The sequence below is a fragment of the Mandrillus leucophaeus genome, unplaced genomic scaffold (genome assembly GCF_000951045.1).
Source record: "Mandrillus leucophaeus isolate KB7577 unplaced genomic scaffold, Mleu.le_1.0 Scaffold283, whole genome shotgun sequence".
Taxonomy (NCBI): Eukaryota; Metazoa; Chordata; class Mammalia; order Primates; family Cercopithecidae; genus Mandrillus; species Mandrillus leucophaeus.
Window position 1 is genome coordinate 134,506 of NW_012102954.1, and position 24,138 is coordinate 158,643.

General features: G+C 38.9%; 1 protein-coding gene across 10 annotated transcripts in view; it reads right to left on the reverse strand.

Annotated features, from left to right (window-relative positions):
* The window catches only part of SEC31A (SEC31 homolog A (S. cerevisiae)), a 96,619-nt gene that overhangs the window by 18,137 nt on the left and 54,344 nt on the right, over window positions 1-24,138 (reverse strand). For 4 of the 10 annotated variants that reach the window (XM_011985415.1, XM_011985418.1, XM_011985414.1 and 1 more), the window contains 8 exons: window positions 22,738-22,813; window positions 21,996-22,174; window positions 19,931-20,057; window positions 18,611-18,756; window positions 16,156-16,329; window positions 13,487-13,657; window positions 9,022-9,145; window positions 6,845-7,141 (listed from right to left, as the gene is read on the reverse strand). In XM_011985415.1, the coding sequence (XP_011840805.1) occupies window positions 6,845-7,141; window positions 9,022-9,145; window positions 13,487-13,657; window positions 16,156-16,329; window positions 18,611-18,756; window positions 19,931-20,057; window positions 21,996-22,174; window positions 22,738-22,813 (1,294 nt within the window). Of the gene's footprint in view, window positions 1-6,799; window positions 7,142-9,021; window positions 9,146-9,940; window positions 10,034-13,486; window positions 13,658-16,155; window positions 16,330-18,610; window positions 18,757-19,930; window positions 20,058-21,995; window positions 22,175-22,737; window positions 22,814-24,138 lie in introns of all 10 variants that reach the window. The other 6 variants (XM_011985413.1, XM_011985417.1, XM_011985412.1 and 3 more) reach the window with 3 other exon arrangements.

The following is a 24,138-nucleotide window of genomic DNA, read 5'->3' on the forward strand; positions in this document are numbered from 1 at the left end:
AAAAAAAAAAAAAAAAAAAAAAAAAAAGAATTAACAGATCTTTTAATCAAATAGATATTTGCACATCCTTGTTCAAATGCATAGCAGCATTATTCACAATAGACAAAGTGTCTATCGCAGATGAATAACAAATGTGGTATACACATACAATGGAGTATTACTCAGCCTTAAAAAAAATTCTGATACATGCTACAACATAGATGAACCTGGAAGACATTATGCCAGTCAAAAAAGCCAGACACAAAAGGACAAATGTTGCATGATTCTACTTATGTAAGGTACCTAGAATAGTCAAATACACAGGACAGAAAGTAGAACAGTAGTTACCAGAAGCTGTGGGGAACAGAAGCTATTGTTTAATGGGTATAGTGTTTCAGTATGAGATGATGAAAAAGTTCTGCAGGGATGGCTAATGGGTACAAAAATATAGTTAGAGAGAACCGAGTAAGATCTAGTTGACATCACAACAGGGTGACTACAGTCAACAATATTTATTGTACATTTAAAAGTAACTAAAAGAGTATATGGACTGTCTGCAACACAAAGAATGATAAATGCTTGAGGTGATGGATACTCCAATACTGTTTACCCTGATGTGATCATTATGCATTGTATACCTGCATCAAAATATCTTCTGTACCTTAAAAACATATACACCCACTATGAATCCCAAAACTTTTTAAAAAAAAGTTCTGCTGGTTGCACAACAATATTAATGTACTTAATGGCACAGAGCTGTACCTTTAAACATGGTTAAAATAAATTTTATCTTATATATATATATTTCACCACAATAAAAACTTTAATGCAAGTTTTTATGTATGTATGTATATATGTGTATGAAGGAAATAAACCTAAATTAATAGTAGTTATATTTGGGTGGTAGAATTATAGGTAATTTTTATTTTATTTTTTATAAGACTTTGAGTGTTTTACAAACTTCCTACAATGAAAAATTAATAAAAACCAAGGAACTTTTTTTGTTGTTTTGAGACAGGGTCTCACTGCTGCCGAGGTGCGATCACAGCTCACAACCTCTGTCTCCCGGGTTCAAGCGATTCTCCCATCTCAGTCTCCCAAGTAGCTGAGAATACAGGCATGTGCTTCCATGCCTGGCTAATTTTTTGTATTTTTTATAGAGATGGGCTCTTGCCATGTTGCCCAAGCTGGTCTTGAACTCCAGGGCTCACGCACTCCACCGTGCCCACTCCAAGAAACATTCATTTAAAAAATAAATATAGCATGTCACTGAACACTATGGAGTGTTATCCACCTTAGTGTAGAGATTCATCGTCCAGAGAATCTTTGGGGGAAGGAAGAGGGAACTGCTGGTCTCACATGCAGGGGTGGAGTTGCACAACATCCTTACCCAATCCCACTTCTCACTGGAAACCTTCTTGGGTACTCTTACAGGAGCATAGTGGTAGAATCTATGCACTGGCTAAGACACTTTTCAGTGGACTCAGAGAAAAATATTAGTGCTAAAAGCATAGAGACTTTTGGCTAGAAGATTAATTTGAAACAGAATAGAGCATCTTTGTCAACCATATATCTTTCCTTTCCCTATAAGCCTAGCATGTCACAGGTTTAAAAAGAGTATCACAAAATTAAAAATTAAAAATTAGAAAGACATTCTGAATACTTGAAGTCATTTTCTAATGATACAAGATAGAATTATTCAAAGAAAAGGAAGGAAGGATATCATGCTTTCCTTTACTTGAATAATTAAAACTAGGTGCTATAATTTGCCTAAGGAATGTTCATGAAAATTTTTTTAAATTTCAGAACATTGTTTCATGAAAATATACAGTATTATTTCCCTTCAAGACTCTTCTATGTGAAGAAGTACAAGATTATACACATAAATTAAATTAGCCTTCATATTTCAAAGTGCTCTCTCCCCTAGAAACAGAAACAGAAGTGACAGTCAGTTATCCTAGATAGTAAAATAGGGAAAACTCCCTGCTGTCCTGTGCTGCCATCACAGAAACCGCAATGCACTATCCCAACTCAGGCTGTTACCGTCTCCTACCTAGAACTAGGAAAGAGTCTGTTTTCTTACCTCCGATTCTGCTGTGCTGCCCACAATCTATCTTGCAAGGCTACATGCAGATTAATCTCCCTCAAGTACCACTTTGACTGCACCACTCAGCAGTTCAAAATCCTTCATGAGAAACTTCTTTCTTATTGTATTATATGAAGTAAAACTCCTTGCCCTGGCACTTAAGGCTCTCCAAAATTTGGCCTAAATACAAATTACATGTTCAATTTATAGCAGAGCTATTTGCTCTTCACTAGAAATGTATGGTCTTTTCCGCCTCTATTGTCTCTGTCTGGGATAATTCTGATTGTAGACCAAACAGGTATCCATCGAAAATTTACCGAATGAATGTTGAGCCCTGAGCACGTTAATTTTGTGGTTCACTAATAGAGAGCTTGAAAGTCTCTGCTATCTGTCAGAAATTAACCATTGAATGGCTTGAATTTCTAAATCCTAAACAAAATCATTATCTGAGACACACTGGAACGACAAAATGTTTGTTTATAATTTTTTGAGATGGAGTTTTACTCTTTCACCCAGGCTGGGGTGCAGTGGCGCGATCTCAGCTCACTGCAACCTCTGTCCCAGGGTTCAAATGATTCTCCTGCTTCAGCCTCCTGAGTAGCTGGGATTATAGGTGCCTGCCACCACATCTGACTAATTTTTCTTTTTTTCTTTTTTTTTTCTTTTTTGAGACGGAGTTACATTCTTGCTGCCCAGGCTGGAGTGCAGTGGCGCGATCTCGGCTCACTTCAATCTCCACCTCCTGGGTTCAACGGTCCTCCCGCCTTAGTCTCCTGAGTAGCTGGAATTACAGGCATGCACCACCACGCCTAGCTAATTTTTGTGTTTTTTGTAGAGACGGGGTTTCGCCATGTTGGCCAGGCTGGTCTCCAACTCCTGACCTCAGGTGATCCACCCGCCTTGGCCTACCAAAGTGCTGGGATTAGAGGCACAAGCCACCGCGCCCGGCCTAATTTTTGTATTTTTAGTAGAGACAGAGTTTCGCCACATTGGCCAGGCTGGTCTCAACTTCTGACCTCAGGTGATCCACCTGCCTTGGCATCCCAAAGTGGCAGGATTACAAGCATGAGCTACCGCGCCCAGCCTCGCCTCGGCATCCCAAAGTGGCAGGGTTACAAGCATGAGCTACCGCACCCAGCCTCATTTATAATTATTTGTATAACCTAAGCAAAACTTTTAGGAAATTTAAAAAGAAAATAAAATAAAGTTGTCAGTAGATTAAAATACAGCAGACTACTATAAGATAAAGTTGTCAGTAGATTAAAATATAGCAGACTACTAACGTTCAAGAGGTAACAAAGCAGACAGGCATACTGCATGCTCAACACTGAAAAGTTGTTGTCTGGCTTCTTCCTTTTAGTCACTCTGTTTCTCAGCCAGGTTAGAACGTTCTGTTACTTTGTATATAAACAAAGACTAATCTCAAGGCCAAATGCCCTTCTGCTTAAGGAGAAAAAGAATACCTATGCAAATATTTAATTTAGATTATAAAGTAACAAATGCCTCAAACAAAAATCATCTGGATGATTTCTGAAATTGCAATGGTGATAGTTTTCTATCATTTACACCAGGACTAAACTACCTGGTACAGAAGAATGAACATGGGCTTTGAAGATAGGGAACCTGGTTTGTACCTCAACTTGGAGACTATCACTGTGCAATCCTGAAACATAACTCCTAAGAAACTCAGTCTTCTCATCTGTAATTTTTAATGAAATAATTGTTACTACTTCTCAAGGTTGTAAGACTTAAATAAGAAAACATATAACAAGTGCTAGAACATGTCCAATATGAACTCAATAAATGTTAATTCCCTTCACTACTTCCCTGTACCACTTTTTAAGTGGGGATTTACTCCAACCCATGCTACCTCTTTCACTCAAGAATTCTGATTCTTACCCAACTACGGAGAAAGGATACTATCTTCGGTCACCTAGGTTATAAAAGGTAATTTTTGGAACTCCACAAATGAATTAGCATTCCTCTCTAAAATATCAAACTATTGATGTATCTGCAGTGTATTACTGGAATCTTATTTGTGTAGTTAAGGATGATGAATACAGGGTGTGTGTGTGTAAGTTTTGGTACTCTGGACTTTAATATTATACAGTCATGTATCACTTAGTAATGAGTATGCATTCTGAGAAATACATCATTAAGTGAGTTCATCGTCGTGTGAACATCACAGAGTGCACTTACACAAACCTAAATGGTAGAGCCCACCACACACGTAGGCTGTATGATATAGCCTATTACTCCTAGGGTACAAACCTGTACATCATGTTACTGTACTAAACACAATACTGTAGACAACTGTAACACCATGGTATTTGTGTTCTAAACATAGAAAAGGTACAGTAAAAGTATGGTATAAAAGATTTAAAACATGGTATACCTGTATAGGGCACTCACCACAAATGAGCCTTAGAAGGCTGGAAGATGCACTGGGTGAGTTGTGAGTGAAGGTAAAAGCCTAGGACATTACTATACACTACTGTCGATTTTATAAACACTACATTTAGGCTACACTAAATTTATTTAAAATTATTTTATTACCTTAGCTTGCTGTAACTTTTTTACTTTATAAACTTTTAAATATTTTAACTTTTTGACTCTTTTGTAATAACACCATAAAACACAAATATTATATAGCTGTACAAAAATATGCTCTATTTTAAAAATTTATTTATGGCCAGATGCAGTGGCTCAAGCCTATAATCCCAGCACTTTGGGAGGCTGAGGCAGGAGGGTCGCTTGAGGTCAGGAGTTTGAAACCAGCCTGGCCAACATGGTGAAAACCTGTCTCTACCAAAAATACAAAAATTAGCTGGGCTTGGTGGTGCACACCTGTAATCCCAACTACTCGGGAGGCTGAGATAGGAGAATCACTTGAACCCGGGAGACAGAGGTTGCAGTGAGCTGAGATCATGCCATTTTATATATACATATATATATATATATATGCATATATATACACATAATTTTTTTACTTTTGAAATTTTTGTTAAAAACTAAGACACAAAAACATGCATTATCCTAGGCCTACACAGGGTCAGGATCCTCAGTATCACTGTCTTCCACCTCCACATCTTGTCCCATTGGAAAGTCTTCAGGGGCATTGAAACACAGCGGTCATATTCTATGATAACAAGGTCTTCTTCTGGAATAATTTCTAAAGGACCTGCCAGAGGCTGTTTAGCAGTTAACTTAAAAAAAAAAAAAAAAAAAACTAGTAGAAATACATTCTAAAATAATGATTAAAAGTATAGTAAATATATAACCTGTAATAGTTGTTTATTATCACTATCAAGTATTATATACTGTACATAATTTTATGTATTATACTCTTCTGAGTGGCAGGCAGCACAGGTTTGTTTACCCCAGCAACACTATAAAGACATGAGTAGGCCGGGCGCGGTGGCTCACGCCTGTAATCCCAGCCCTTTGGGAGGCCGAGGCGGGCAGATCATGACGTCAGGAGATCGAGACCAGCCTGGCTAACACGGTGAAACCCCATCTCTACTAAAAAAATACAAAAAAATCAGCCGGGCGTGGTGGCGGGCGCCTGTAGTCCCAGTTACTTGGGAGGCTGAGGCAGGAGAATGGTGTGAACCCAGGAGGCGGAGCTTGCAGTGAGCGGAGATTGCGCCACTGCACTCCAGCTTGGACAAAAGAGTGAAACTCTGACTCAAAAAAACAAAACAAAACAAAACAAAACAAAACATGAATAATACATGTTGCGCTACAACAGTGTATCAGCTAAGACATCACTAGGCTATAGAAAATGTTCAGCTCCATTATAATCTTATGGGATAACCATTATATACGTGGTCTGTCACTGACTGAAACTTTATTAGGCAGCATATGACTGTACATCAAAGGAGGAAGATGTGTGTATAATTCTGGGATCAACTCTCTTTCCTTAAGACTTTAAAAGCAGTAATATCTGACCGGATGCGGTGGCTCACACCTGTAATCCCAGCACTTTGGGAGGCTGAGGTGGGCTATCACCTGAGGTCAGTAGTTTGAGACCAGTCTGGCCAACATGGTGAAACTCATCTTTACCAAAAATACAAAAATTAGCTGGGCATGGTGTCTTGTGCCTGTAGTCCCAGCTACTTGGGAGGCTGAGGCAGGAGAATCATTTGAACCCAGGAGGTGGAGGCTGCAGTGAGCCGAGATCACGCCACTGCACTCCAGCCTAGGCAACAGAATGAGACTGGGTCTTAAAGAAAACAAAACAAAACAAAACAACAACAATAACAAAAAACTCAATCAAGGCCAGGCTCAGTGGCTCACACCTGTAATCCCAGCACTTTGGGAGGCCGAAGTGGGTGGATTACTTGAGGTCAGGAGTTTGAGACCAGCCTGGCCAACATAATGAAACCCTGTCTCTATTAAAAATACAAAAATTAGCCGGGTGTGGTGGTGCATGTCTGTTATCCCAGCTACCTGGAGGCTGAGGCAGGAGAATCACTTGAACCCGGAAGGCAGAGGTTGCAGTGACCCGAGATTGTACCACTGCACTACAGCCTGGGTGACAGAGCAAGACTCCGTCTGTCTCTCTCTCTCTCTCTCTCACACACACACACACACACCAAAAAAACAAACCCAAACCTCAGTCAACACCTCACATTACCCAGTTTACAAACAGTTAGAAATAATACCCCTCCATCCACCCATCTGTTCATAAACAAAGGAGTGGGCCAAACCAAATCCCTTTCAAGCGCAGACCTGTTCTTTGGGACGCAGGCAGCTCACTGGCAGCAGGCAGTGTACCTGTTGTTCCAGGAGGCAGTGCATAAGCTGAAGATGATGGTGGAGCTCCTGGTCCGCCATGCTGGAAGGATGCTCCAGAGGAAGGGGGAGGAGGGAAAGAAGTAGCAGGGCTGGAGGTAGGTGAAGAGGCCTGGTGCTGTGCTGCGTACAGCTGAGACTGCCCAGAATAGGAAGAAGCAGAAGATATGTAAGGGGTGTTAGGGTAAGCATTTGAAGTAGGAGGAGCAACAGGCTGCTGAGGTCGATACATTGCTGACCCCCCTGTTCCGAAGGGATACGGCTGGGCTGGTTGATAAGCTACACCAAGGAGAAGAAACAGAAATTTCAATTAGTTACAAGTTTATTCAGATAGTAGCAGAAAACTAAAAAGTTACCTCAGTCTATAGAAATGATTTTAATCAAAATAAGTTATAATCCCAAATTAAAAATTTACACTGTTATATTTTTGAGGCTCAAATGCCCCAAATACGCTTAAATTCAATAGATTCAGTACTTGAAAAATGCCATCCCCAAACTGCTGCTGGTTATGAAAATCTTTGAATCATCAGACCCAAGAACTTCAAGACTGACCCTTTTCTGAGACTTTTCTTGATCCTGTGAAAAGACTACAGTGACCACCAGATGGAACCAGGGAGGAATTATATATTCTAAGCACCCCACTTTACAGAAAAAGTTACATGGAGTTTGGTGGCAGCTCCAGACCTTCCTCCCAGTAAGAACTGTAGGGTGAACACTACTGTTATGCATCAAATATCTTCTCCAACATCCAGTTAAATCACCAGCTACTGAAATTTTGAGTTTGAGCACAGTTCCAGATTAACAGCCAACTCTAAGATCCCTAACAAAATTTTACATACAGTATGAAGATGGTTAGTAAACAATCAGGCAAGGCAGCCAACTCATGCTTTAATGCAAAGACCTAAACCCAGATTAGGGAGTTGTGGACTTTTTTTTTTTCTTTGAGACAGGGTCTTGCTCTGTCACCCAAACTGGAGTGCAATGGTGTAATCGTAGCTCACTGTACTCTCAAACTCCTGTGCTCAAGGGATTCTCCTGCCTCAGCCTCCTGAGCAGCTGGGACTACAGGCTATAGGTGCCACAACACCCAGCTAATTTTTACATTTTTTTTTGGTGGAGATGGGGTCTTCCTTTGTTCCCCAAGCTGGGCTCACTCTTCACCTCAAGCAATCCTCCTGCCTCAGCCTCCCAAAGTGCTGGGATTGCAGGCATGAGCCATTATGCTTGGCTTAGGGAGATATAAATATAAATACCATGACATTCTTTGTGACCAAGGGTAGGTATGAACCTCAAAAGAGTGAATCTAGTAAAAGTGTATCTGTTCCTTATCTACTCTAAAGACAGCTTTCACTCTAAACGTTTGAGTGAAAAGGTTGTATCAAATTCATATTTATGTTGAGTAATAACATCCATTTTAGCACAGAACACACTCATTAAATCTTCCCCTTTGAGAATTTTATTTTTTTGCGCTTAAATTTTCAAACAATGCCAATATTTCACTTTCTATGTATAATTATTTTGTTTTAAAAATGCCACTAATAGATACGTCATTACACATTTGTTAAAATCCACAGAATGTACAACACTGAGAGTGTAAACTGTGAACTTTGGGTGATAATGAGACACTGATGTAGGCTCCTTGATTGTAACAAATACACACTGTGGCACAGGACCTCAATAGTGGGAGCACTCTGTACTTTCTGCTCAATTTTGTTGTGAACCTAAGACTGCTCTAAAATACAAAGTCTATTAAATAAATAAAATGGAAAAACAGTAACAACAAATGCCCCTTGAAACCATTTTTCTAAAAATAATTTGTGTCACCTTGCCTGAAGAAAAAGAATACATATTAAATAATTTCTAAAATTCTGTTTCTTTGTATTAAAATGGGACACTTGATTCTCTTTAACAAGTCTTAGTAATAGCTGAGGAACAGGAATCAACTACTCTGAACAGAGTGACAAAGAAGCTACTTCCTAGCATGGTGATTCAGGCCACCTCCTAAAAAAACAGGTTTTTTTTTGCAGCAGGGACTCAGGAATCCTATGCAGAATGGTTCTTCCTTATTGATTTGACAATGACTTTGGGGCTTCAAAGTAAAGTTACTACATTGGATCATAAATACTGCTCTGAAAGGACTTTGGGGTCACACTACTTACGCTGTGGCTGTGGATAAGGTGGTACCTGGGTGTGCATATGACCTGGAGATGTGGGAAGCTGACCAGCAGCATTTGGATTAACATTTCCATGCATTATGAAACCTGGAGGTGGAGGATTTTCTCCCTAGGAAACAAGAACATGGTAAGAAGGCGGATTACAAGTAGAACCAGGAACTTCACCAGATGGAATTATAATCTCTGAAATGGAATTCTATGTTTATTTAAAAAAAAAAAAAAAAAAAATCTATGGAACTATTCAGTGAGCCAAGATTATGCCACTGTGCTCCAGCCTGGGTGGCAGAGCGAGACTCTGTCAAAAAAAAAAAAAAAAAAAAAACTTTATTGCATAAGAAACATTGCATTTTGCATATTCTATCTTCCTCAGAAAAGCACATTTTCTGAGCAGCACATTTTGAATGATTAAAGATCAGACAGATCCAAAGTAATAATTGCAATGAATGGCAAAAGATGCTAACAGCCTTTAAAAATATTTATGAAATGTCACCAGGATTTTCCATCTCTACTAAATTCCATCCACTACTCCACTCTGTAAATATAAGTACAAATGCCATAAAGAGATCTTTTGTTTCTCTTCAATTTCTGCAATGCTAAAAAAGGAAAAAGAAAAAAGAAAAAAAGTCTTCAGTAAAATCAGATTTAAACCACTGCCAAAACCTTGGTTGGTGTTTTTGTAGTTCAAGTCAATTTAGAACTGCAAAAGAAGGAGAGGAAGGATAAGGAAATAAATTAATTATATTACAAACTGCTTCTTGCATCCTAAAAGCATTAAAATGCAATGAGCAGGCAGATGGATGGGGAGTGGGGGTGAAACAGCTTGAGGAAGGTGAGTACAGAACATATAACTATGTATATTTAGGTGAGCAGAATTCTGCTCAAAGAGGAATAATGAAGGATATACCTGTGTGTCAGAGGGAGAGGCTGCAGGTGGATGGCTGGGAAGGGCAGTAGGAGTTTTGTTACTCCAGGTAGTGACAGTAGGGGCAATTCTAACCTGAATTGAACAAAGAAATACCAATCACAGAAAATAAAAAATGAAAACGTTAAAAGAAGAAAAAACCCCCAAAAGGTATTAATAGCCAGATGCAAAGCAAAAGATAAGATTGGCAAGATAACATACATTAGTCAGGCAACTGCTTTCAAGGTAGCTGGAATGCCCAAAAAAACAAAACAACAACAAAAACCACACAATCACAATGAAACAGGGAGAGGAAGGCAGCAGAAAAATCAATATGAAAACCTACGTCAAAGCACAAGAATAATGCCATTCAAGTGTCAAGTATAAGTGGGGAAAGTGAGGCTTTGTAAGTAGAGAAGGAAAAAAGACATTCCAGAAAAAAAACATAATTGAGTAAAAAAGTGATTTTTTTTGGAAGCATTAATAGTATTCATGCTACTACTAATCTATAAACACATTGGTATAAGCTCTCTTTTCTGGATTTCATTACAGCCACAAAAATCATATTAGTCCAATATGAAGCTTAAAAATCATACAATCAGAGTATTAAAACTGAATATTAAAGATCATCCAGTCTAATCCCCACCCTTTATCGCTGACAAAACCAAGGTCCAGAGAAGGGAAGGGACCTACAACTCAATGGTGATTCCAGGTCGCCTGATTTCCAGGCCAGTGTTTTCTATACTTCACTACGTTGCTTGCCGTAGAGGCCACTGGGTTTTTCTTTGTTTGTTTGTTTTTGAGATGGAGTCTGGCTCTGTCGCCCAAGCTGAAGTGCAGTGGCACAGTCTTGTATCACTGCAAGCTCCGCCTTCCGGGTTCACGCCATTCTCCTGCCTCAGCCTCCTGAGTAGCTGGGACTACAGGCGCCTGCCACCATGCCCAGCTAACTTTTAGTATTTTTAGTAGAGACGGGGTTTCACTGTGTTAGCCAGGCTGGTCTCAATCTCCTGACCTCGTGATCCGCCCACCTCGGCCTCCCAAAGTGCTGGGATTACAGGCGTGAGCCACCACGCCCGGCCTATTTGTTTTTTTGAGCCATCAAAATCCTTTTTGTCAAGTAGATCTTTGCAGAAACTCCAAAACATTTAAAAAAAAAAAAAATTAAATACAATTGACTCTTGAACAACATGGGTTTCAACTATGTGGGTCCACTTAGATATGAATTTTCTTCAACAGAAGTTACACTGAGTGTGCCTGACTCTCTTGCCTCCCCTTCCACCTCCTCCACCTTTTCTCCCTCTGCCATCCCTGAGACAGCAAGACCAACTCCTCCTCTTCAGCATACTCAATGTGATGACAAGAAGGAAGACCACTTCCACTTAATGATGAATATTAATGCTGAATAATAAATATATTTTCTCTTCCTTATGATTTTCTTAATAACATTTTCTTTTTTCTAGCTTACTTCATTGTTTCTGTTTGTTTCGAGACAGAGTTTTTTGCTCTTGTTACTCAGGCTGAAGTGCAATGGTGCGATCTCAGCTCACAACCTCCACCTCCCAGGTTCAAGCAATTCTCCTGCCTCAGCCTTCTGAGTAGCAGGGATTACAGGCATGCGCCACCATGCCAGCTAATTTTTTGTATTTTTAGTAGAGACGGGGTTTCATCATGTTGGCCAGGCTGGTCTCGAACTCCTGACCTCGGGGAATCCACCTGCCTCAGCCTCCTAAAGTGTAGGGATTACAGGCGTGAGCCACCGCACCCAGCCTGCTTATTTCACTATTAAGAATACAGTATATAATAACTACAACATATAAAATGTGTGTTAATGGGCTGTTCATGTTATCAGCAAGGCTTCCAGTCAACGGCAGGCTAATTTTAGGGGTTAAGTTCTGGGGAGTGAAGTCATGGATTTTCAACTGCACGCAGGGTCGGTACCCCTAACCCACATGGTTCAAGGGTCAACTGTAAAGGTTAAGCTGCGCTGCTGAAAGTGGAAGTGGAACTCCCACTGATCTGGCCTCCCTCTCCTCCCTTTGACCCTGCCTGTTAACACTGCATTAAAACCACAAGCTACTGTCCTCATTCATTCAGTATATCATAAGCTTTAATCAAGAAAATCACTGCTTTATTTATGATTCACTTTGTCTTTTCCTATAAGTATAACATTGGTAAATCAAAGTATAACAAATCTTTCAATGTTTTTATCTTTTTCCAGAAAAATAAAGCTAAGGACATAAAGAGCAAATATTCTCTTTTCCTAATGTAGAGCTTGCCTTGCTTCAGTACCATGACAGGTAGTTTGGTTTAACAAGATGCTTGGGAGTTCTAATCCCAACTTGGCCGGTAACCAGCCATGCAATGCTGAGAAATTCAAGCTCTGTGTCTTCAATTCTGGTAGGCTGCTTGACATCTCTGCTTCTCAGTTTTCCCAGCTATCATCTGTTCTGCCCTACCTATGTCATAGACTTTCTAAGTCTAGTGCAATCTCCATGAGCGGGGGAATTCAGTCTATTTTGTTCATAAATATACTCCCATAGCAGCTAGAGCAATGCCAGGCACTCATGGCAGGGTCTCAAAAAAATATTTGTCAAATTAATGAAAAAAGTCAAAATAGAGAGTATTCTAGATAGTTAACAGTTATATTCAAATGTAATCTATCCTGATTAAGCACCAATCAAAAACATAACAGACAAAAGGACATTAATTTTTTTGTTTTTCAAGATTTTATGTTTACTTTTGCTATAACAAAACGTAAAAAGACTCCATCAATCCTATCAGCAATTTGTTCTGTTTTAAAACAGGCAGAGTACCTGTTAACTTTGCTGTCAATCAAGACCATTTATTACCTATGGAAAAAATATTCTTCATTTAAGTATACGAAGGTTATCTGCTGGTCTGGAAATATGGAAGTTTCCACGTGAAATAGTAAAAGATATTAAGAAGCCACATTTTATGACACCAAACATTTGGTAATTTAAATAAAATTATTAGTTCTTTTCACATTCCACATAATCTAAAACTTCACATACTTTTGATCATTCATTTTTCTCTAATATCTAAATTGTCCAAAAAAAAAAAAAATCTGTATTCTGGATATACTTTATTGTGCAAATACAGAATACACTAAGCCTAAACCTATACTAATGATTAAAAATACTATCTCCTAAAAATACTTTATAAAACAACCATATCACCAAGATTGTTCCTGTTACTTTACAGCTTGTTAGATGACTCAAATAGAAGTTTCAGTAACAGATACACATGTGTAAGTAAACTTTGAGTGACAGAGAAATAGAACAAATCTCCATAGAGAGCTTAAAACCAATTTATATCTAAAATACAATCTCTTTGACCAAATGAGAGAGACTATTTCAAAAAGTAGATCATAAATACAACTTCAAGAATCTAGAAAACAGATCTATTATAACAATATATTGTCTAGTTTTACCATATCAGAGAAGGTCTCCTGCTGAACAAATGAAAACCACCAATTTGAAGAGAAATACAAAAGTGTTCCTACTTCATCGGGATGATATCACTCACATGGGGATAATATTGTTGAGTTTGAACTCTCGGCATCTGGTGGTGGCCAACTGGTCCAGGCCTGCCCTTGGGCAGCTGCTGTTTCTCATATGGAATTTTAGGTGATTCATGTCCTGCTACAGGCTCTCCTTGTGCTCTACAAAGTCTGTCACGAAGCTGCACGATATTTGGCTAAAAAGGAATGGAAAAACAGCAGACTGTTAGAGTTCACCCAGATATATGACAGCATGTTAATCTTCTTAATCAGATTATTCATCAAGATAACCCTTTTTGTTCATAATGCTGGGTATTATACAATAGACTCTGACACACAGATTTGACATTGCGCTTTCTACTACTCAAGACTGGCACCAAAGGTCCATGACATACAGTGCAACTTGTAATTTAACGGAGGCAGAGATGTGAATTATACCTACCTCATGGTTACTATGCAAGACCAGTATCACTTATCACTAGTACTCTTTTGATGTTTTTTTGTGGTTACCTAATGCTCATAAATCACAAAACTACTTTAAAACCTATAACTAAGGCCAGAGGCGGTGACTCACGCCTGTAATCCCAGCACTTTGGGAGGCTGAGGTGGGAAGATAATGAGGTCAGGAGATCAAGACCATCCTGGCTAACACGGTGAAACCCCGTCTCTACTAAAAACACAAAAAATTAGCTGTGTGTGGTGGCGGGTGCCTGTAGTCCCAGCTACTGGGAAGGCTGAGAATGGAGGCAAGAGAATGGAGTGAACCCGGGAGGTGGAGCTTGCAGTGAGCCAAGAACGCGCCACTGCTCCAGTCTGGGTGACAGAGTAAGATTCCATCTTAAAAAATAAAAAACAACTATAACTAAAAGAGGCCACCAAAGAGAATCAACTACTAAAGATGGTTATTGAAGAAAATGGTGATTTAAGAGATGAAAATGTTAAAAGAGATTTTTGAAATAAAGAGTAAGATGTGAAATTCAGATCTGTAGCTCATATAGATCTACATGCATAGAGATTTACAAAAGTATGAGGTGATCATATATATGCTCTAAGTATTAACAAATAACAAAAAGGCAATGTGTTAAAATGTTTCAGCAAGATTTTAGTATCTTTAAAAATTATACATTCCTATACATTTGTTAAAGGTTTAAAGGGATCATTTAAGTGTTTTAGGCATATTTTATTTGCCTTTTACAGGGGAGAATTATATATTACAATGCTATCACAAAGTTTCAGGACATACTTCCCCCAACAAAAAAGGCAGGGTCTACTGAGATAAATAGGAAATAACATCAAAATTATGCTTTTTGGCCTAAAGAATGTTCTTTAAAGTCCAAAGAAAAGAGCATGAAGAATAATGTATAGAAAATGGATGTGCTTATAAATGGTACTGAAAATGAATTAATCTTAAGCTAGATGAGCTAGGGGTCTTAAGGTAAATTAGTCTTAAGATAAAAATTCTTATATCTCAATATAACTATTTACTTACAACTTTTTACTTACTAAGTAAAAAGTCTTAACAAAATTAGTATGCCAAAGTCACCCTAAAGGAAAAGATTATGTATCATCTATTCTACCTAACATTCCCATCAACAATTCAGAAACGAATGAGACGGATCTTATAGTTAGTGTTTACAAAACCAACTAGAGAGTCATACCTCCATAGTCCTGGAGAATATTATGTACTTTTACCCAATGAAATTTATCAATACTTCCCTAAAACAGACAAAATACTAAAAACAATTGACTAAAAAAAAAAAAAAAAAAAAAAAAAAATAAAAAAAAAAAAAAAAAAAACCAAAAACATAAAAAACAGAATAAAGTGATTAATAAAAAAGTATAGAGACAAGACAGTATCTGCAAGGCTCAAAATCAAGCTCCATCAGACACAAAATGCAGATATATTCTTGTGGAAAAGTTTCCTCAAACCTCACCCGTACTTCTACCTATGTTCCACGACTGGGTTTGGGTTCCCCTTTATTGTGTTCCACAGCACCAATACCCTTATTACAGTACTTATATCACACTTTTGGAATCCCATGTTTACTTGTCCATAGCCAACTTGAGTTTGGAGGCTTCCTAGAGGAAGGATCTTGGCAATCTTATTCACCATTCTATACCCATTTGTTGAATTGAATTGAAACAAATATCGTTTTGCCCAAGTTTTATTGTGCAATAAATAAGGACAATGTAATTAGTTCCCTCTGCCCTGAATACATAAAAATATACTTGCCCACAGACAGTATCAAACTAAAATGGCATACAGAATGAAGTTCAATACTATCTCGGATGGAACATATGGGATTTAAAAAATGTTAACAGCTCCATTTGTTTGATTAAACATTAACATTTATAGTTTTTTGACATAAAAGATTCCCACGAAGAACTTTGTATGAAGAATTGGCATTTGGCTTTAGAAATAAAAAGTTGGTCTTTTCCCTATTCATTTTCCTAAAATACTATGTCAGTATGAAGGAATCTATCGCACTGCAAGATTATCCTATCTCTCTAACACAGCTTAGATATACCTAAAATGATCCCTGAAGAATTGTCAATAACATTTACCTGTAGTCAGGTTACAGAAATTCAACTGCTCCAAAACATTCCACCAACTAGTATGTTCATGTCTAATGCTAAGTGGTATCTACTGGACTCACCTTACTCAAACATTACAAAAATGGTCAATTCTAATTACCTGGTTGGTGTTGTCAGGAAGAAAAGCCAAGGCTGCAGCAATACTGCCCTGAGCTGCCAACAAATTGGCATACTGACTCATCTTCGCAGCCAAGAGAACTCCTACAGTACTAGTGTCCATGGCTTGAGTGAGTTGCACAGCTTTTCTCAGGATGACAACTTTCTCAATCAGATCCTAAATGAAAAAAATGAGTAACAAAACAGAAATATCAAGACCATGTATAAGAGGAAAAGATCAAGAGTTACTAAGACTTCTAAAACCCACTAAAAGTATAGTACCTGTTATCATCCCTCTTAGAAAAGTACAGCCACTATTTAAGCAAGTGAAAAACTAGTAAGGCCTCTTACTTATGGATAGGGTAGGATAGGAAGGTTAGCGCCTTTTCCTAAATATCCTTAAGCTACCAGATACTTGTCTAGTGAGCTAAAACAGGCAAATACTCAAAGTGAAAATGACAGGCAGGTGTCTAAAGGTAGAAACTGTGTTCGAGCCTGTAGGGGAGGAACTGTGAGTGAAAATATCTGATATGGTTTGGCTGTGTCCCCACCCAAATCTCATCTTGAATTCTAGCTCCCATAATCCCCATGTGTCATGAGAGAAACCCAGTGGGAGGTAATTGAATCATGGGTCAGGTTTTTCCAGCGCTGTTCTCTTGATAGTGATCTGATGGTTTTATAAAGGGCAGTTCCCCTGCACATGCTCTCTTGCCTGCCACCATGTAAGACATGCCTTTGCTCCTCCTTCACCTTGCGCCATGATTGTGAGGCCTCCCCAAACATGTCGAACTGTGAGTTCATTAAACCTCTTTTTCTTTATAAATTACCCAGTCTTGGGTATTTCTTCATAGCAGTATGAAAATGGACCAATAAAACATCACACCATCTATCCTAGAAAAATAGTACTACCATGAGGTGACCCGTAGACAGAGGCATGTGATTTCCAAAGGAGTTTACTATTTTAACTCAAAGTTCTCGTGTGCCCTTCAACACCAAATCTTCCCACAATGGGGAGCTATGCTTCTGGTAGAAAGCAGAAGGATATCCTACCTTTCTGCCTTTCCTAAGTGCTTAGATCCAAAAGGGTAAAACAAGTGCTTTTCTCTCAGAAGCTCTTAAAAGAAAAACCTTGATTTCCTATCCTTTTTGTTTCAATAGAGTGATCTTTAAAGCAATGACTCTACTGAGAAAAACTCTTTCCAGACAGAGAAATATTATATGGTAAAATTATCATAAGACTCTTTGATTTGGCCGGGCGCGGTAGCTCAAGCCTGTAATCCCAGCACTTTGGGAGGCCGAGACAGGCAGATCACGAGGTCAAGAGATCGAGACCATCCTGGCTAACACAGTGAAACCCCGTCTCTACTAAAAAATACAAAAAACTAGCCGGGCGAGGTGGCGGGCGCCTGTAGTCCCAGCTAATCGGGAGGCTGAGGCAGGAGAATGGCGTAAACCCGGGAGGTGGAGCTTGCAGTGAGCCTAGATCTGGCTACTGCACTCCAGCCTGGGCGACAGAGCGAGACTCCGTCTCAAAAAAAAAAAAAAACAAACACAAAAAACAATCAAAAAAAAGACTCTTTGATTTAAATGCTTAGAAAAAAATATCTAATATATAGTTAGTGCCTAAGAATAGTCCCCACATTTTCTACTTCCTCTCTTGCTTGTGTATTGGTGTCACATGGCAGTGGTCCCCAACCTATTTGGCACCAGGGACTGGTTTTGTGGAAGACAATTTTTCCACAGGCCAGCAGGGGGGATGGTTTCGGGATAAAACCGTTCCACCTGGCCTGTTCCATGAGGTATTAGATTCTGATAAGGAGGATACAACCTAGATCCCTCGCATGCACAGACTACATCAGAGTTCGTGCTCCCATGAGAATCTAATGCCACCAATGATGTGAAAGGAGGCAGAGCTCAGGCAATAATGCTCGCTCACCCACCACTCACCTCTTGCTGTGAGTCCAGGTTCCTAAGAGGCCACAGACTGGTACTGGTTTATGGCCTAGGGGTTGGGGACCTCTGTTACATGGGATTCCATTTACCTCTCACTTTCATTTTCCCTTACCCATAAAGATTCTCTATTGGTATTGGGGATGCCTCCTATTCCTTTACCCACATTGCTTCTTTCTTTGCTCATGGCAGACAGAGCCACTGGAAGCAGACAGAGCAGCACACAGAAAAAGAGGTAAACCTGAGAGCTCTTTTCAATCCTCCTGCCACCTATTTCCCCCAATAAACTCCCAAATCACAACCATGATTTTACAACAGCTGCAACCCCATTTCCCTATCCTATCATCTCAAACTTTGCTTCTTTAAAGATAGTAATAAATGCATATAATTATACAGCAAAAGAAGTTCTTGAATGTACAGGAGAAATGAACTTACAGATTACAACTTGATGATAAGTAGGGTGAAAGACAACACTAAAAAGGAAGTGTCTTTTGTTTCAAAGATACTACCTGAAGAGACAAAGGGTGGCTTCCATCTTGAGCTTTAGTCCAACATGCAACTAATTTCTCTACATTCCCTGCACAAATATAGCAGAGACATGCTTGAGTCTGCAGGAGGCTATCTCCTTCATTTTCAAGCCTGGTTCCCAAAAGATCTATAAGTAAGAGGAAAATAAAATAAGATTATACCCAAGGTAATCTGTATATGAGGTTGTGAGCAGTTAAATAATATTTTCAGAAGCATGGATTATGCTTCATAACTAATGAATAGCATAGAGAAACAAAATCACTCTAAATGCTCAGTAAATATTCATTTGTTAAATGAATGGGAGTGAAAAATTGTATATAATAAATGATTTTACAAAACTATTATCTAACTGTACAACTAATTTTTATTAAATTAGAAAAACAACAAATGGTAACAGTATTTGAACAAAAAAACCCTAGAGGTATATTTGGAATAGATTTACCAATGGTAGCTAAGTCTAGTATAAATTACTTATAAAAATGCAGTTATGGCTGGGCGTGGTGGCTCACATCTGTAATTTCAGCACTTTGGGAGGCCGAGGCAGGCAGATCAACAGAGGTCAGGAGTTCAAGACCAGCCTGGCCAACATGGTGAAACCCCATCTCTACGAAAAACGCAAAATTAGCCAGGCATGGTGGTGTGTGCCTATAATCCCAGCTACTTGGGAGGTTGAGGCAGGAGAATCACTTGAACCCAGGGGGCGGAGGCTGCAGTGAGCCAAGATCGCTCCATTGCACTCCAGCCTGGACAACAAGAGCAAAACTCCGTCTCCAAAAAAAGCAGTTAGTATCTTGTAATTTTTATATTCTTATAATTCTTTCAAGGTAGCAAACGGCTATTTGTTTTTATACTAGTAGCCTTAAGCTTTTCTTGCAAATATTTATTCCTCAGCCACCAGTTTAGTCATGGCCTATAATGGTAATTTCTATTCTAATGTTATCATTATTAATTTTACCATAGCTAACATTAAGTGAGAGCTACTTATGGTCTGTTTTATATATGAATAAACTGAGGCTTAGAAAGTAATTTTTCATAGATCATACAGCTACTAAGTAGCAGAGGCAAGATTCCAACTCTAGTCTGTCTGAAACCAAAATCACTAAAAGATTAAAAAAAAAAAAAAGAGTAGGTATGAAGATGTATTTAATAAATCTGAGAAAGGCACTGAAATGAGAACTTCTTTTCCTTTTTTGTGATTCGCAGATTTTAAAAAGTTTCTAATAAAATTTGTCATTTAAGTTTATTTACAATATACCCTGCCACATATGTAAATGCAGTTAAATATAAAGCACATCTCTTACCACAAAGGGCTGAAAATTCATCTGGCTTCGCGTAAGTCAACACAGCAGCTAAAGCCTCTCTCCAATTTTTAAGATCACAAGACTCAACAATCTCTTTCCAGTTCTTCATTACCACTGCAGTGATGAGCTTGAGAAAGGAAAACAAAGGAAGAACTAAAAGTCTTTAACATAGCAATAAAAATTAATTCTGGCTAATTAATCGTGTCAACTATTTCATGCCAAATGCAGTAGCAAAATGAAGTATATTTTTGAATCAAATGACATAATAATGGTATTACTGTTCCTCAAGAAACAACAGCAACAACAAAAACAACTGACAGCATGTTTCATAAAGTGCTGAGAAGGAAAAACGTAAGATGCTATCAGAACCTTTAATAGAAAGGTGTGACCTGGTCAGATGGATCAGGAAAAACTGCCCAAGCATGTAGACTTTTGAAACGCGATCTGAAGAACAAGAAGGAATTAACTTCATCAAGAAGGAAAAAGCCTTCTAGGCCAAGGGCACGACAGATGCAAAGTTCCAGTGAGAAAGGAACATGCAATGAGTGAGGGAGGAACTACAATGTAGCCACTGTGGCTAAAAGATAACAGAGGAGAGAGTGACATGAGATGAGGCTGATGGGACTCAATACTGGTACAACTTTTATGAAAACTAATTTCCATAAAAATTACTTTTTTTATGATGTAGAAATAACATCAAGTAGCCACAAAAAACAACGAGATCATGTCCTTTGCAGGGACATGGATGGAGCTGGAGGCCATTATCCTTAGCAAACTAACACAGGAACAGAAAACCAAATACCGCATGTTCTCACTTATAAGTAAGAGCCAAATAATGAGAACATGTGAACACATGGACGGGAACAACACACACTGGGGCCTATTGGAGGGTGGGAGGAGACAGAATCAGAAACAGTAATTAATGGGTCCCAGGCTTAATACCTGGGTGATGAAATAATCTGTACAACAAACCCCCATGACACAAGTTAACTCATAAGTTTGTTAGTTAGATAACAAACCTGCACATGCACCTCTGAACTTAAAATAAAAGTAAAAAAAAAAATTTAGACCCTCTGTGCCAGAAATTCCTCTTCTATGACTACAGTTCAATTTAAATAATCAGAAATTTGTACAAGTCTTTAGGCACAACAAAGGTGTTTATCATTATATAAACAAAGGTGTTTATTTCTATTTGGAAAATACTGGAAACTACCTAAACATAACAAAATAAGGGAAACATTACATCTTCTTACCATAAAATATTATAGAGCAATTAAAAAAAAATTTTTTTTTTTTGAGACAGAGTCTTGCACTGTTGCCTGGGCTGGAGTGCAATGGCGTGACCTCGGCTCACTGAAACCTCTGTCTCCCAGGTTCAAGCGATTCTCCTGCCTCAGCCTCCCTAGCAGCTTGGATTACAGGCGCCCGCCACCACGCCCAGCTAATTTTTGTATTTTTAGTACAGACAGAGTTTCACCATGTTGGCCAGGCTGGTCTTGAACTCCTGACCTCATGATCTGACCGCCTTGGCTTCCCAAAGTGCTGGGATTACAGGCATGAGCCACCGCGCCCTGCCACAATTAAAAATTTTAATAAGGCCAGGCACAGTGGCTTACGCCTGTAATCCCAGCACTTTGGGAGGCTGAGGAGGGCAGACCACCTGAGGTCAGGAGTCCGAGAACAGCCTGACCAACATGGTGAAACCCCATCTCTACTAAAAATACGAAAATTATCTAGGCACGGTGGTGGGCGCCTGTAATCCCAGCTACTTGGGAGGCTGAGGCAGGAGAATTGCTTGAACCTGGGAGGTGGAGGCTGCAGTGAGTCAAGATCACACCACTGGACTCTAGCCTGGGTGACAGAGCAAGACACCACCTTTAAAACAAAACAACAAAACTAGAATAATCATGCCAAACTGTCAACAACTATTTCCAGGTCAAGGAATTATGAATGAGTTTTTAAAATTCTTTGCTGTTTTCTGCATTTCAGTTATCTATAATTACAGTGTATTGTTTTTATAATTAGAAAGATAAATACGTTATTGCTTATTTTTAAAATAACATACCCTGGTAATTTTGCTTTGGGATTTTGCAAAGTATTTCTTCTGGGTTCGAGCCAAGAGTTCTTGTCCACCTGCTATGGCCAATATGATGGCATCGGCCATGCGGTTATCATGTAAACAAAGGTCAACAGCACTCTCAAAATTGCCTGTTAGCAAAGCCTGAGTAATTAAACCATCAATGTCTGCAACAAGAAAATAATACATCCAAGTTAAATAGAGTTTTTGTTACCAAAACCAACAACAAAGTACTATATCTATCAATTTTTATACACATACATGAATGGAGACCACAACACTAATTTCTGATTACTAGTGGATTAATTTCTAACACAAGCTATTGGTATTTATGGAAAAGATCTATAGAAATATGCTGAGATAAATATAAAATAATACATTTTCCAGACTGCTTTAACTGGATTATCAAAGATCATGTAGGTGTCTGAACACACCAGCCTTCCCATGGCACTGATTACATATACGGTACTAAAGGAAAGGTGAGTTCTTTCTCACACTGTACCACCTGTGACAAAACTTTTTTTTTTTTTTGAGATAGCGTTTCACTATATTGTCCAGGATAGCCTCAAACTCCTGGGCCCAAGCGATCTTCCTGCCTCAACTTCCCAAGTAGCTGGGACTATAGGCATGCACCATGGCACCTGACTTGAAGCATTTTAACTTAAATGCAGGAACTATTTGTTTTCCAATGGTTAAAAAAAATTAGAAATCAAAACCAACAAGTACTTACCCCCACTGACGGAGATATTAAATGTTCCTCCAGATGAGGGTAGAAATTCAGATTCTTCTTTTTCCTCTTTAATGTGCTAAAGAGATGAAAAAAGCAACAATTTAGCCAGAATAAAACTGTGGAATGATTTACTGACAAAAAAAAATTTACACGATTCTTCATCTACAGACTAGATGACATACCAAGTTATTCCAGAAAAGTTCTCAGATCCAAATTTACACTAAGATCTATGACTTCCCTAAATATTACCTCCCACCATATAATCATAAATAAAATCCAAGGTCATGAAGAATACTGGTTAAGCAGGCTGGGCACAGTGGCTCACATCTGTAATCTCAGTACTTCAGGAGGCCAAGGCGGGCAGGTCACTTGAGGTCAGAAGCTCGGGACCAGCCATGCCCAACATGGTGAAACCCCATATCTACTAAAAATACAAAACTAGCCGGGCATGGTGGTGCGTGCATGTAATCCCAGCATTTTGGGAGGCTGAGGCAGGCAGATCACAAGGTCAGGAGATCAAGACCATCCTGGCCAACATGGTGAAATCCCATCTCTACTAAAAACACAAAAATTAGCTGGTGGTGGTGGTGTGCACCTGTAGCCCCAGCTACTCGGGAGGCTGAGGCAGGAGAATCACTTGAACCCAGGAGGTGGAGGTTGCAGTGAGCTGAGATTGTGCCACTGCACATCAGCCTGGCGACAGAGCAAGACTCCGCCTCAAAAAAAAAAAAAAAGAACACTATTAAACAAACTAACGTGTACATATTCATTACTGGTATCTCAGTAATGAAGCCGAAGAATCTTTGTTTTCTTAGGTAACTATGAGTGGCTCAAAATATGGAAAATATATTTTTATTTTTATTTATTTAATTTTATTTTTTGAGAGGGAGTCTTGCTCTGTCTCCCAGGCTGGAGTGCAGTGGTGTGATCTCGGCTCACTGCAAACTCTGCCTCCTGGGTTCACGCCATTTTCCTGCCTCAGCCTCCTGAGTAGCTGGGACTATAGGTGCCTGCCACCATGCCCGGCTAATTTTTGTATTTTTAGTAGAGACAGGGTTTCACCATGTTAGCCAGGATGGTCTCCATCTCCTGAACTCGTGATCTGTCCTCCTCAGCCTCCCAAAGTGCTGGGATTACAGGCGTGAGCCACCATGCCAGGCTGGAAAATATATTTTTAAATTACACTATTTTAAAATTTTAAAACAAACCCGCTTTTACACATCTAAGAATTCCTGTCCACTACATTTGATTATAAGGTGCTTTTGTTTTAACTGAATCATAAAAAAAAAAAAGTGAATAAAAAATCACTTGGTACCCACAACATAAAAGCAATATATTATTTATTAATACACTTAAATTCAAGTATACATTTCCTTTTCACTCAAATTAGTCATACCTGGA